Source organism: Myotis lucifugus, unplaced genomic scaffold, assembly GCF_000147115.1.
Source record: "Myotis lucifugus unplaced genomic scaffold, Myoluc2.0 scaffold_190, whole genome shotgun sequence".
Lineage (NCBI taxonomy): Eukaryota > Metazoa > Chordata > Mammalia > Chiroptera > Vespertilionidae > Myotis > Myotis lucifugus.
Window position 1 is genome coordinate 1,823,453 of NW_005871238.1, and position 14,593 is coordinate 1,838,045.

Here is a 14,593-nt window from a genome sequence, read left to right on the forward strand (position 1 = left end):
AGAGAGGAAGGGAGAAGAAGAGATAGAAACATCAATGATGAGAGAGAATCATTGATCAGCTGCCTCCTGCACGCCCCACATTGTGCATCGAGCCCACAACCTGGGTATGTGCCCTGACTGGGAATTGTCACCTCCTGGTTAATAGGTCGAACAACCAAGCCATAGCAGCCGGGCAGTAGATACTTTTTAAATGGTGAAACTTTATTACAAATGACATCACCTTACTCCAGAACCCTAGAGGTCTGTACTGGGACTCTCCTATTGTGGATTGCCAGAGAATCCACACAACATCTTTTCGTTCCTCTAGTACTGTGGAATTTTCCAGGTCATATGGTCCTGCTATCATAGCCTGGACTCTTGCATTCCATGTACAGAATATGCTGCCTCCAGAACTCAAAGAGGTCTACTGAGACACTGTGCTTCTTTCCTGGGGTAAAAGACACAAGATGCAGCCCGGCCGGCATGGCTCAGTGGTTGAGTGTTGGCCTATAAACCAGGAGGTCACGGTCTGATTCCTGATCAGGGCATATGCCTGGGTTGCAGGCTTGATCCCCAGTGGGGGGCATGCAGGAGGCAGCCGATCAAAGGTTCTCTTTCATCATTGATGTTTCTATCTCTCCTTTCCTTTCTGAAATTAAAAAAAAAATGTATTTTTTAAAAAAGACACATGATGCAGTAACTTATCTTTTACTTTGGAGATGTTTCAGAATGCTGGACTCAAAAACCTAATATGCAGGGCCCTAAACTTTTTGTAGGGTTTATCTCCCACTCAATAGAGTGTGTATCTCACCAAGGAATTCCTTATGACGAGATGCTACAGGAACTTAACTCATGTTTGTATTAATTAGCCTATGGTAAAATTTTTTCATTATATGGTTATTTTATTTAAAGTCACTAAACCTATCAATGTCATTAAATGCAGCCTAGAACCTAGGCAAGGTATTGTGACATTTCATTGAAGTTACTGACCTCTGCATTCTGTCCATCAACTTTTGGTCTCTTAATTATATAAAAATCAATATCCTTCCTGGCTGCCCATCTATCTGGTCTGTAGGACCACCCATGTTCCATTACCCAATTCCACTTGGACCGTGCTGCCCAATGGAACTTCACCTACCCTGCCTCTGAGAATTCAATGTTGCCATTTGGCTTCTGCTATGCCAGAGTCCTGTCATCCCCACTGCTTTGAGGGAAACCAAATCTTAAATAACACCCATCTCCCATCAGCTTCTAACAGAGACAACCACTTCTAAACTTCTCAAAGATGTTGGTGACCACTTTGTTAGTGCCTTTCCTTTATATAAAAATTAGTCAGTGGGTAGGTTTTCCAGTGTAATAGACACTCATTCCTATATGCCCACTTCCTCTAAGCCTTTGGTAATTTCTCATGTGGTCATCTTGACTTCATTTACTGTGGGCCATCGTTTCTCCCAAGCTCCCCAAAGCCATCTCAGCAGCTTATTATAAGTATTTCCTGGGGAACTTGCCGGGATGTTCCAGAGTCACAGGAAAGTATCCCTATTATCACAAATTCTATATGAATTTGATTCTTAATTCTGAAACGATCCAAACCACCATGAACTTCTAACATACAGAAAGGGGCGTACAAAGGGCACCTCCTTTGAAGTTTGGGAGCAGCATAAACACTTTGCATTTAGCTTAAACCCAAGCTCAAGAATCGAACCGTGACCTCCTGGCTCATAGGTCAACCACTGAGCCATGACGGCTAGGCATGGCTATTTTTAAGTAACAGAAAAGGCAGGCTAGGAAAATACTAGCTGTCCTTACAGTGACACATCTTGCTGAAGGAAAAAGTTTACTGGGGGCACCTTCACCTAGGAGAGACCTCTAGAGCTATTAAGAGGCTGGGGCGGGCCCAGCGCAATGCTACTCAAAGGTGGTTCGAAGACATACTGGTCTGCGAACTTTTTTTTATACCATTCTGTGACATGATGAGTTAGACTTTGGGTGTTTAGAAACTTTTAGCATTTTGACATTGTTGTGATATTCAAGTGCATGAGCAGTGGACTTATTCTGATAAATGAGGTCTGATCAGTTTTGAGTGTTGTCACACTTTTGTGGTGGGGAACACTGAGTGTGAATTGCACACTTGTCATGGGCAACAGGGACACATACTGGTGGTATGAAGAACTGGATATTTATAAAACAAAAAACCAGTTTGAGAGGACTGCTCCATCCTTTCCAAAGTCTTACAATAATTCCAGCAGTGTTTTTAGAACGGAGAGTCAATTTGTTCATGATCAATCAAAGTAAAAATGAAAATAAATGGCTTGAGAACAAACTAAAGCAGATGAGGGCATAGGCTTCGATTCCTGGAGTAAGCCCTGGCTGACCCAGCAAAAAGCGAGAATTTATAAAAGAAAATTGGCAGCAGAGTCGGCACACAGCTCAAGGGCCGGACTCTTTGGTCTTCCCTCTCTCCTTTCTATCCTCATCCAGTTTTTGGCTGGAGCTATAAGAAGAGAATTCTGGTCATTTAGGTCCATCATCACAAGTCTATCTACACTTTTCCCTTCTTTTGCAGAGCACAGGAGTCTCAGATTCAACCTGGGCTCTTCCACACTCTGATTTGGAACAGTAGTTAGACTTTCCCCAAAAGCCTGTGACCTCAAGAACATTTCCTTCCTTGGCAATACCATAGAACATGTGAGATCTGATGGGCTGAAAGGCTTACCCCATGGGAAGTGACTGAGACGGTGAACGTGAACCTGCTTTGGTAGTTATTTTCTGAGGGTGGAGCCAGGACAGCCAGCTTATCCACCAGATTATCCACCAATACATGGCAGCCAAGGTCCATAGATCCACTAGCTCCCGTAGGAGGGGAAGGTCCGCTCAAAGAAAAATAATTTAGACGACACATTAACAAAAGTAATGTGAAATGTTAAAATCAATACAAATGAAAGGACTTCCGATTGAAATACTCGGAGGAAGTGAGGAAAGGTCATTCCGTCTCCTTTGCCAAATGAGGTACAGACTGAGCTGCGGAAGGGCGGGCAGAACCCAGCCCTGCAATGTTATGTGGAACTCCTCTGCGAACGTTACTCACACTCCGTGCAGAAGCTGAGGAAGACCAGAAAAAGACCTGGATGGAAAACACTCCTCACTTAAAATATTTATTAGTCTGGAAAAAGGACCCAGGCTGCATCCCAACTTTTCCCGAACCACTTCCCGAATCAAGCCACAGGACTCAAAGGAGTTGTTTCAAATAAGCCAAAATGTATCTGGGGAAGAACAGTCATTCATTCCCTAGACCTGACATTACAATTACATGTGTTTGCCAGGGAGGGGGGGGGGGGTACAGTGAGAATGGTAGGTGGACTAGATGAGGGAGCGGAAACAGGATGGGCCCTTCTTTGTCACAGTTTGGGCTCGGAGAAGGGCTGAGATAAACCGGTATTTTTGAAAGAGGGGAGATAAAAGGAGAGGCAAAGGAAGGTCAAGGGCTGGTTCACCCTGACCACATAGCATTGTAGAAACGGTAGCAACTTGAGGTGCTGGAACAGGGATTTGAGGACTCAGCACCTGGAGAGAGGAGAATCCCAAGGCTTCTTTTTCAACCCCACTGTGAACAGAGGCAAAGCCTCCACCTCCTTTCCCTTCGGAGAATTCAGAAAGGTCTGCCTGAAGGCAAGAGGGCATGGTGACAGACCTATAGCTCCAGCCCAGGCTAAGTTTCTCCCCATTCATTTCCAAAGGCCCTGCTCAAGAGAACTACTGAATAGAGTACCAAGATTCTGTCCCTGCTCCCCAGGTCCAAGAAAGGGGAGTGGAGACAAGGCACAAAGACCCTGGGTACAAAGGTGAACATCAATGTGGCCAAATATAACAAGGGATGCCTTCCTTCACCTGGTAGGTAGCTGGGCCTTTGCTAGCAGCAGAAACCACAATCAAAAGGGCTCACAGAAATGGCCTGCAGAACAGGCCTTATTCCTAGAAAGTCAGGGGGAAAGCCCCAGTTGGTATGGCACCATCTTGGATGGGATGACAGAGGTCAGCGGGCAGACCACTCCCGCGACAACACTCCTGCCTCAGCTCCCAGTGGTTCTCCAGACGTTCCCCATGGCTGGCAATCAGGGAGGAAACGCGTTGTGTTTCACATGATCAGACACTGTTCGCCGTTGGCACCTGGTGGGCCTGACAGATTGAGGGCATCCAGGTCAAAGTTGAGGCCAGGAGGCTGGAGAGAGATGAAGGGACTCAGATAACTGCTCATATTTCAGGTCAGAGCATCTGACGGTCCATCCCCAGGAGCCACAATTATCACCTGAGGCGGAATCACTGAAGGCTAAAGAATTCCGGAAACCTGGGCTTAGATTAAAATCTAGAAGATATACTCACCATCTCCCCAGCCAGCTCTTTTGGAGGATGGCCCAAATCCTGTAGCTGGAAAATAAGGAAAGAGGAACATCAGACAGAGAAAACCCCAGAAGCAGTTAAAAGCAAGAATCTGAGCTGTGGTCTCTCTGCTTTCTCCTGCTATCTGGCCTCTCTTGTGCTCCCTCTTTCACCTCGGTTTGGCACTGTGGCCTGGGTTCCTTCCCAGATATGTCCTCCACCCAACACCCCGCCTGACAGCACCATCGGGCAGACAGCAGGAGGAGTCCTCACCTGCTGCATAAGGTCCAGCACCGTCTCAAAACGAGCCTTCTGCGTGGCCTCACTGTCGGTGGGGGTCTCTGCTTCAAACTGCTCGCATATCTTGCCCATGACGCTGTGCTGTTCCTGATATTTTTCAAACTGTTCTGGAGGTAGAGACTCCCGGTGACCCTGCAACCATTCTGGATACTGAAAAAAGAAAAAAATGGGTGGGGAGGAATTAAGTGAATAATGGATAAGGAAGGGCAATAGAATATGAAGAGCAATAAAGTACCAAGGAGAGGGGAAGACAAGAGAAGGAAAAGTTAAACAAGCCAATTCAGCATGAGAAGTAGCAATGCCTCCAACCAATCACCTGGCTATGCTAGCATTTGTCACTGGAGGATGGTAAACTTTTTCCATGAAGGGGCAGACAGCAAATATTTTGGGCTTTAAGAGCCACATATGGTCTCTGTCACATATTTTCCTTTTTGTTTGTTTTGATTTTATATCCTTTAAAAATGTGAGAGTTGGGTCCTAGCCTGTTTGGCTCAGACTAAAGAGTTCCGGGTTCACACATCCCCAGTAGGAGGTGTGCAGGAGGCAGCTGATCGATGTTCTCTCTCATCGATGTTTCTAACTCTCTATCCCTCTCTCTTCCTCTCTGTAAAAAATCAATAAAGTATATTAAAAAAAAAAAAAAAAGAGTTCCGGGTTCAATTCCGGTCAAGGGAACGTACCTCGGTTGTAGACTAGATCCCCAGCCCTGGTTAGGGGGTGTGTGGGAGGCAACCAATCAATGTGTCTCCCTCACAACGATGTTTCTCTGTCTCTCCCTCTCCCTTTCACTCTCTCTAAAAATCAAAATATCAATGGAAAAATATCCTTGAGTGAGGATTAACACACACACACACACACAAAATTAAAAAAGACAAAACAAAAAGAAGAAAGCTCACCCTAGCTTGTCTGGCTCAGTGGATAGAGCGTCGGCATGGGGACTGAAGGTCCCCGGTTCGATTATGGTCAAGGGCACATGCCTGGGTTGTGGGCTCAATCCCCAGTAGGGGGTGTGCAGGAGGCAGCCGATCAATGATTCTCTCTCATCATGGATGTTTCTATCTCTCTCCCTCTCTGAAATTAATAAAAATATTTTTTTTAAAAAGAAGAAAACCCTTTAAGGGCTGTTAACATTAAAAAAAAAAAAAAAAGTAAAAGTTGGATGTGGTCCACCCAGACCTTAGTTTGCACTATTCATTTCACACTTGATCATATGTTCCTCTATGCAACTGAAAAGCTTCTATTCCTGTATTTTATTTCTTTAATAAAACTATATACTCTTTCACGGCAAGACCACCATTTACATTGCTCTTAAGTTGTTCTTAGCAAAAAGCCAGTAAATCCTCAGTGAAACCCTGTTAGAGAACTGAACATAGAGATGAAACAAGGGGTTGCTCAACTAAAGAATATTAAACCATTTTATAGTAAACTAGAGCTGAAGGATTTCCCTTTCTCCCTTAAATATCCTCAGTGTGGTAAAGCTTTATTCTCTTAGAGACACAACTCTCCAACTCTCCCCAATCCAAATAAACAAGCATAGGAGAAAGAAACAGATGGGAGTTATATACCCGAGTTTCTCTATCTTTGCAGGCTCTAAGCAGACAAAGTAGCCACAGGAGATGATACAACGGGGAACAAGGAGGACCAGCAGAAATAGTTCACAAACCTTTTCTGTGATCTCCTTCAGCGATGGGTACAGCACATCCTTGGACAGTAGGTTCTGCATGATACTCTGCATGATGGGGAGGATGTTCCCTTCAGCATCCCCTTCATCCATGCCCAGTCCTTCCATGGCCTTGGTCAGCTCCTCTTCTGACATGCCTGAGTTCTAGAAAGGACAGGAGAGAGGTGAGCAAGTACACTGCCTTCTTGGGATGCTTCCTACCCTTTCAGGTGGGAAAGAACTATTTAAACTTGACTGCAGCAAAACAGTGAGGCAGGGACAGACCGGAGACGATACCCAAGAGTCTGTCTTTGAGACTCTGCTGGTGAAGTGTCTGAGAATGGGCCCCTTGTGGTCCCCTCCCTCCTCCCCCTCACCTGCAGATCAGTAGCATTTTTGGCCAGTCCACTTAGTGTCTCCTTTAGGCAAGAAGTGAATTCTTGTTGGGAAGTTACATCACTACCTAGGAGAGATCAAAAGAGCCATGGTCATTTACGATTTTAACTGTTTGCTTACCTAGACTGACCCGGTTACCAGCTTGGATATGGAGCATTTAGTTGTGAGTCACTAGCACTACCAAATTTTAGGATGCTCTATGGTTATCATCATAGTCATTTTCACAAATCGACATGGCCTGTGCGTTAGTTTGTGCTCCATGATGACACTCAGGATAACAATACCCCTTTGAATCGATCAGTTTCCAATAAAACTTCCCATTATGTTCCACCTATCATACCCCTTTCATCAGCAGGATTCCCTCCCTCCTCCCATCTCCCTCTCCACCCCATGGCAGTGGTGTCATGATTGCTACCAACTTCATTAAGAATTTTGGTGGTCTCAAGCAAGGATGACGTAAGAGGTTTGTTCAGGTATTTCCAGTTGTCTGGGCCCCGCCTCACCCACTCTTCCAGCAGCCTCTGAGAGCTTTTGGAACTGCTCCACCAGGTGGGGCTCTTCCTCAGCCAACTCCTTCATTGCCTTCTCGAACTCCGCAGTGGCTTGGGAAGCCAGCTCACTGTCGAACAGTTCCTGGAAAAACTTCTCTTGGGAGGCGAAGAGGGCATCCTGCGGGGGAAGAGTGGCCAAAATGCATCTCTTGGCACTACGTTGCACCTGACCTCTGACAAAAGTCACAGGCAGAGGCTCGGAAACACAGTGCCTCCCTCCTACCCATCCCTATTGGGCATTCTAACCACCTCTCTTAAGGAGGACAGCAAGAAAGGCATCTGGCCTCAGAGGGAAAGGTATGGAGTGGCGTTCCCAAATCAATCATGTAAATGTCCTCTTTTCTCAAAGAATTTCCTTGAGATCCACTCCACCTCAAGTCCCTGTTTCACAAGGACTGAGGCCTGCAAGGGCTCAGCAATGTGAGGTCAAGGCACCCTCCTCCCACTCCCCTCTGGCCCCCAGGGACCTGCCCCACCGCTGCTCAGAGCTGCATACTATCTCCCCCCCCCCCCCCGCCCCCCAAGCAGGTGGAATTTATACTTTGGCAGTGTCTCCTGGCGATCTCTTCTGGGGCCCTGAAGCATCAGGGGCCGTGGTGGTAGGAGGAGGTGCTGGGGAGGGTCTGGCCTTATCGAAATCATCAAGAGCACCTTCAGAGACAAGAGACATGGTATGTGTGTTGGGGATGGATGAGAATAGAAGGCTGGGCAAAGCACTGAGAGAACAATCTTTCAAACTGCCAACTTCCCTACATGCTTCTTTTTTTTGAGTCTCCTTGTTCTGGCCCACTCCTAAGCAAGCCTCCCAATTCTCTCCCCATTATCTAATTTATTGCAAAAAAAAGGGGGGGGGAGGGGGAACACCTTCAAGTAGAACAGGCATCTCTCTCAGAACCAGGAGGAGTGTTACACAGAAATTCTGCAGGAACACCTCTACCTACAGCGCCTTCCCTGCAAACCCTACACATACATCCAACAGGAGCAGAGAACACAATACCCTCAACCCCCTGCACTCGCTCCGGAGCCCTAAAGGAACTCACCTTTGGCAGGAAAGCAGAAGCCACCCTCCGTCCCACCCACCTTCCCATGGGTCCTGGTACCAGTACACACTGAACTCCAGGGAAGGGCATCCAACCTTCTCACCCTCCAATCTGGCCCTCCCTGGGCAGAGCTCCGGGACTCCTCTGGCCCCGTCTCTGCAGATGGCCGTGCGCCAAGTCACACAGAGTCACTTGGCACTCGCCACCGTTTGTTCATCCTTCCGCCTGTGGCTGACTGGGCAAGACAAGAACATTCACCTCTGCCCTGCCAGGCCTGTGCCCTCGCTGCCAGTCTGCGTGCCAGGCCTCGGGGGAGAGCCCTGGCCCACTCCGGGCAACACCGAGAGCATGGAGGACACGGCTAAGGAAGGATTGGGGGGTGACCTGTCTCTCCCGGAGACCTTCTCATCCTCGGTTTTTCAAAATAATAGGAAAGGAGTCGGCTCCAGCTCTGCCAGGAGGAGGGAACGGGACAGGGCCCGGGGAGAGAGGTGGAAGCCTGGAGGAGGGGAGGGCCCGCCGGGGGTGGCGAGTTGGGGAGCCACCGTGAGCGTCTGCGAGCAGCCCCCGGGGACCCGGAGAACCGACCAATGCCAAGTAGGGGGCTTGGGGTCCAGAAACGCCGTCCGCCGGACTACCGTGTCCGCTCGGGCAGGGAGACCAACGGCCGGGGTGCTCGGGGGGCTCCCAGCTCCCGCCGCCGGGGAAGGGGGCCAGGAGATGCTCCTCCGAGTCGCAGACCCGCCGCCCGCCCCCGTCCGGTCCCGGGACGGCCTCCCCGCTCCGCCCCAGCAGCTCGGGTTCACTCAACGCCCCGAGCGGGTCCTCACGCCGCCGCCGCGCGTCTCTCCGTTGCGGGCTTACTTTCCAGAAGCTCCTCCAACTCCCGGTCCGCGTCGGCCGCGACCCCACAGTCCCCCTCCGCTGCGGCCATCTTGCTGCCTCCGCTGCACCGTAGGGGGCGGGACTCCGCACCTCGCGCCCCACCCCTTCCGCCTCTGCGACCAATGGTAAGGCGGGCCCGGGCAGAGTCGTCATTTTTAAAGGGACAGCAAGGTGTGGGGTTTGTTTTTCTTTTCTTCAAAACCATTTAACTAACAGAGAGGAACTTACTGCGATCTTTTGCTAGGTTTCTTACTGGCCTGCACACTTTGACATACTATGTATTTTACCTATTTATATTGTTTACTAGTATTGTTTATATTGTCCTCCCTTCCCCTTCGCCTAGGCCTCTCCCTCTGGTGATGGCAAGGATTTTACTCCTGTCTTCACTGCTGTATTCTCACTCCGAGGCGGGGGCCTAACACTTAGTTGGCTCTCCCAGACCTTATATGAGGACCACCTTTATGTGGAATCAAATGGGCAACTCTTGTTTCCTAGTCTCCATGAGAACTGTTACACTAAGGCCTGGGACTTAGTTAGAACTCAATGTTGGTTCAATCAATTCAGGCAGGAAAAATTGCTGGGGTCCAGCCCCAGCAGGTCCAGGGGTTCCCAAAGGTGTGGATGGAGTCAGCAAAGAAGGAATGACACGGAGACAGCGTTCAGATGATCAGCATAGGGAGGTTCTCCTTTTATTGTCCTGTTACATCTGTATTTGATCCTATAAGCATGCCTCTATAATCACATCATGGTGTTTTGGGTAATCTACAGTTCCTTGTTTCATTTCCAGTTTCTTATCTGACCTTTGCCAAAAATCCTGTCTCTAGTTCTGTTGATTTTAATTCTGTCTAGGTTAATCTCTGTGTTCCATTATAAGGGCTATTCCAAGGTCACTGCTCTACTGAGAGGCTACAAGGAAGTGACTGAAGGAGATTATCCTACCCAGTAAAGGTTATGTCCTCCCAGCCCCGCTGCTTGCCTTCCCTGGGACTGCCCTGTGTCGGTGGGTCTCCAGGGGTATAGGCTTTGGTGCTTTCCCTGGTGGGCAGACCCCTGGGGATGTGGGCCCCACAAGTCCCAAATTTATTGCCAACAGTCTTAGTCCAAGTTCTTCATAAGTTGTACATGGTATTTCTGTAACACTAGGGGGGTCTTACTGATTCATTCCCTTCCTTAGTCCTGTTAATTCCTAACTCCAGGGAAAAATCCTCACCTGGGGAAACAACCTTTCTCGGGGAGGTGGTCCTGGTTAAAACACATAGCGCTAAGAGGGGAAGCAAACATATGCCATATATGCCAGGTCCCTTGAAACATAAGCTGTGCAGATGTTTCTTCCCTGCAGCGACTGTGTCAAGCAGCAAGGGTGGACCGGCTTCCGGCAAATTCCCCCATTTTTATTTTTTAAATGACAGCGCATGTAAATCAGTGGCCACCTCTCAGATTGGGTTAAGACTCGGAAGAAGACTTGTTTGTGACTTTGCCAACAGGTCAGTCTGAGGCTTAATCCTATATCGGCTTCCCACAAAAAATATTACCCTGGGACCTTGAACTGAGCAAGAGAGCAATTTGGATGTAGTAGTAATAGACCTGCCTTCCCTGACCATCTCCTTTTCTAGGGAATTTGGGGAGGCTCACATAGAGACACTCTAGACAACCCCTCCTCCTCTGGATTGTTCTATTCAGATCCATCAGAACACACAAACTGCCCGAGATACAAATCCATTTTAGCACTTAGAGGGCACCTACTGTTGAAGACCCAGCACAGTGGAAGACAGATAAATCAGGACCAGCTGTAAAGGAGCTGACTGGGGATTAGGCTGGAGGTATTACTAGACATACACACAGTAAGAACAGCACAAGGTCTTAAAAGTGTCTTAAAAGAGGTCAGGATAAAGTGCTATAAAGTTTAAAAAAGGAAAAATCACATTAAAATGAAAAGTCATTTCATGGTTTTTATCGTTAGCTTCCCAAACACACCTGAATACTGTTTCAAAGCACCATATCTGGTACATCCTTTTTCCTTTACAAACAGGGCACAGACTTATAAAATCACACCTGTGCACAACTTACTGTATTCTTCCAAGCACAAGTGGGAGACATTCTGAACTAAATTCTAGTCCTAACTCTCACTAAATCACTTTAAAACCCTTGCCACTCTAGACCTCAGATTACAAATATGTAATAATAAAGTTGGGACAGTTAGGTTCCTTTTCAATTATAATCTTCTCTAATCAAGTCCTCTAATTAACCTAGTTCTCCCCAACACCTGAAACAATTACAGACATTCTCATTCAATTCCAAACTGCTTACGTGTGTATCTCTAATATGACTATAGTCATATCAAGCACATGATTAAAAAATAATAGGCATTTCTATTGGCTTTTCATTAATGTGGTAATATAAGCATGTTAATAAGAAAAATACTAGATGGTAATTGAGAAAATTATGATGGAGTTGAAAACAAGCATGGATCTTCTTTTGCATTCTTAAACTTGCTTCTGCTTTTCTGTTTTACTACTGATACTACTACACCTCATCTCAGTATTTACTCACCTTTCCTTTCTAATGTATAGTGAACAATGTTGTGAAACAGTAATTCACAGCATTTTTTTTTTTATAGCACTCTAGATTAAGAACATAATAGCTCTCCACTGTTTTTGACCAATTTCAAATTCTTGCCTGGTATTCACAATTTCACATTTATCCATTTTGTTTCCCCAATTCTATAAGCTTCAAGAAACATGGAAGGGGGCGTGCAGGAGGCAGCCGATCAATGATTCTCTCTCATCAATGATGTTTCTCTCTCTCCCTCTCCCTTCCTCTCTAAAATCAATAAAAAATTTAAAAAAAAGAAACATGGATAACTCACTTTTTTTTTATATCCCTGAGTTCAGAATAACGCATATGTTTATATGCAGTTAATTTTGTACTTTAATTTTTAAAGTTACAGAAGTCTTTTTGGCCAAAATTTATTACCAACTTGCATATATTTACAGAAAGCATGGTTATAACTTGAGAAAGTGTTACCAAAATAAGGCAGGCTTAGTTTGGGGATACTTTAAGAAAGCAACTCTTAAAGCTAAAAAAATGTAGAGGACTATGCTCTTTTTTAAAAGATATGCTTTTATTGATTTTAGAGAGGTAGGGAGAGGGAGATTTAGAAATATTGATGAGAGAGAAACATTGATCGGTTGCCTCCTGCATGCCCCCCAGTGGGGATCGAGCCCCCAACCTGGGCATGTGCCCTGATCAGGAATTGAACCAGTGACCTCCTGGTGAATGGAATGACACTCAATCCACTGAGCCACACCAGCTGGGCAAAAAGATATATATTTTAATCAAAGACACAGCATGTTATTCTACTCAGTCTTAGCACATAGCAAGCAAAATACTATATCAGCACTGTAATCATCCTAATTTAATGTATTTATCTCTAATTAATCTTACATATGTATATTACATGTAAAACATCTAGAACAGTGACAGACATGATAGGTGCTCAATAAATACTGGCTGTAATTAACAACAGACGAAAGGTTGCAGTCAATAATGGAACAGGGGAGCTATTTACTTTCCACCATTCTCACAGCAGTTTAATATATCCTATGAAAAATGTGTGCTTAGTTTTAAACAATGGGTATTTACTACTTTTGTAATTAACCTAGTTCCCCCCTAGTTCTCTTTCCTTATATAAAGTAATTATATAAGGAATGCTATGCTTTGGTGGGCAGCTGCATGGAGTAAGTAGGAACATGAAAGTGTCCAGGAAACAAACGGCAAGCCACAAAACTCTCGCAGTAATTTACTTTATTTAGTGTGAGAAACAACAAATAAGAACAATGATTATAAAAAAATCAATAAAAAGTGACATGCATTTTTGGAAAACCAGACAGTTTCTTTTCAGACTTTAAATTTCTGGGCACAGAGAGGGTACCTGCCTGGAAGTTTAAAATGCAGGATGGTTTAGTTTGCTGTGACGGAGTGAAAGATGCTATCTTATTTATTATATCTCACTCCTTTCTAACAAGAAGGATACAAAGGTAGTAGGGAAGAAAAGGATTAACACGGAAGGAATTTACTAAACAAATGTTCACCTTTGCATTTTCATGTGTTTCTTGAAAGAGCTAAGCTGGGAAAGCAAGTCCAACTGTGACCACAAGTGTACGATTGAGAGAATAAAAGGTCCTCAGAGGCAAAAAATAAAAAAAGTCAAGCTTAGACATTTATTAGCCCTAGAACAAGAGAAAAGAACACTTGATTTTAGGGCAGGGAAAGGTAAACGTCAATTTGAAAGGTAGTTAAGGAACAGGTTAGGACATAAAGACTAATTCTTGGGGTTGGGTGGAGGCTGAGGGGAATATGGTGACTGACCCTATACACACAAAGGGGGCCTTAGCGAAACTGCAGAGGACTGATCCTTAAACCAATCACATCTTTGCCAACCTCTGTCACCTGTGGAAGAGGAAACAGGAAAAAGTTAGGAGTTTGAGAGGTTGAGACACCTAGACAGCTTACTCCCTCCACTCTTCCATGAGCACAGTCAAGTGCTTCGTTATTGTTAGTGTAGTGACTGACAAAGAGTGGGAGAAGCTCTAGCTGTATCCAGTATACTGCCTCAAGGCGGTAGGGGCAAATACAAGAGAAAAAGGACCAATGTGCTTCTTCTCTTTCCCCTTCCCTCAATATCCTGGATGCATTTCTTGAGGACAGTACTTACTGTAGTGACTCTGCAGATTTGACCCTTGAATTCAGGGGAATAGCAGGCCCCACTGAGCGGACATTTTTCCACTGGTTTTCCACGGTAGATGGGCCGGTAAGATGCAGCACAGATGTCGAAAGGGTTGTGCATGTCATAATTAAGTTGGTAGGCATCTGTGGGGTTCTTCTCGCAGGCTGCCAGGATTTTCCGGGTCTAAGAGAGGGAAGGAATTTTTTATTTAAGAGTACTAAAAGCTTCACACAACTCAAATGATCTCATCTTTATGGTTTAGTAGTTTCTTTGGGGCAGGATGAAACTGCACTGAATTCAGAATACAACCTCTGTGCAGGACATGTATGAAGGGGTAACAATGACCACTCCTGTGGTATCAGGCTTTTCCTTCTCAACATCAAAGAAGTTGCCTAGATCTAGACCAGGGGTGGGCAAACTTTTTGACTCGAGGGCCACAATGGGTTCTTAAACTGGACCAGAGGGCCAGAACAAAAGCATGGATGGAGTGTTTGTGTGAACTAATATAAATTCAAAGTAAACATCATTACATAAAAGGGTACGGTCTTTTTTTTTTTTAGTTTTATTCATTTCCAACGGGCCGGATCCGGCCCACGGGCCGTAGTTTGCCCACGGCTGATCTAGACCCATATTCCTCTACCAAGTCTGAGAATTATCAGGGTCAGGCCTGAGTTAGAAC

The 14,593-nt window shown here is 45.8% G+C and overlaps 2 protein-coding genes across 3 annotated transcripts in view; both read right to left on the reverse strand.

The window, feature by feature from the left end:
- Positions 1-3,118: 3,118 nt before the first annotated feature.
- Positions 3,119-9,290, reverse strand: PEX19 (peroxisomal biogenesis factor 19). Its single transcript, XM_006096906.3, has 8 exons — positions 9,168-9,290; positions 7,805-7,914; positions 7,216-7,381; positions 6,694-6,779; positions 6,320-6,481; positions 4,630-4,806; positions 4,360-4,404; positions 3,119-4,198 (listed from the first exon to the last, which is right to left on the reverse strand). The coding sequence occupies exons 1-8, from the start codon at positions 9,235-9,237 to the stop codon at positions 4,115-4,117; spliced, it is 900 nt and encodes a 299-aa protein (XP_006096968.1). The 5' UTR covers positions 9,238-9,290; the 3' UTR covers positions 3,119-4,114.
- Positions 9,291-12,975: 3,685 nt separating this feature from the next.
- The window catches only part of COPA (coatomer protein complex subunit alpha), a 40,917-nt gene continuing 39,299 nt past the window's right edge, over positions 12,976-14,593 (reverse strand). For both annotated transcript variants that reach the window (XM_023760679.1, XM_006096908.3), the window contains 2 exons: positions 13,903-14,097; positions 12,976-13,637 (listed from right to left, as the gene is read on the reverse strand). In XM_023760679.1, the coding sequence (XP_023616447.1) occupies positions 13,578-13,637; positions 13,903-14,097 (255 nt within the window). In that variant the 3' untranslated portion in view covers positions 12,976-13,577. The remainder of the gene's footprint in view (positions 13,638-13,902; positions 14,098-14,593) is intronic.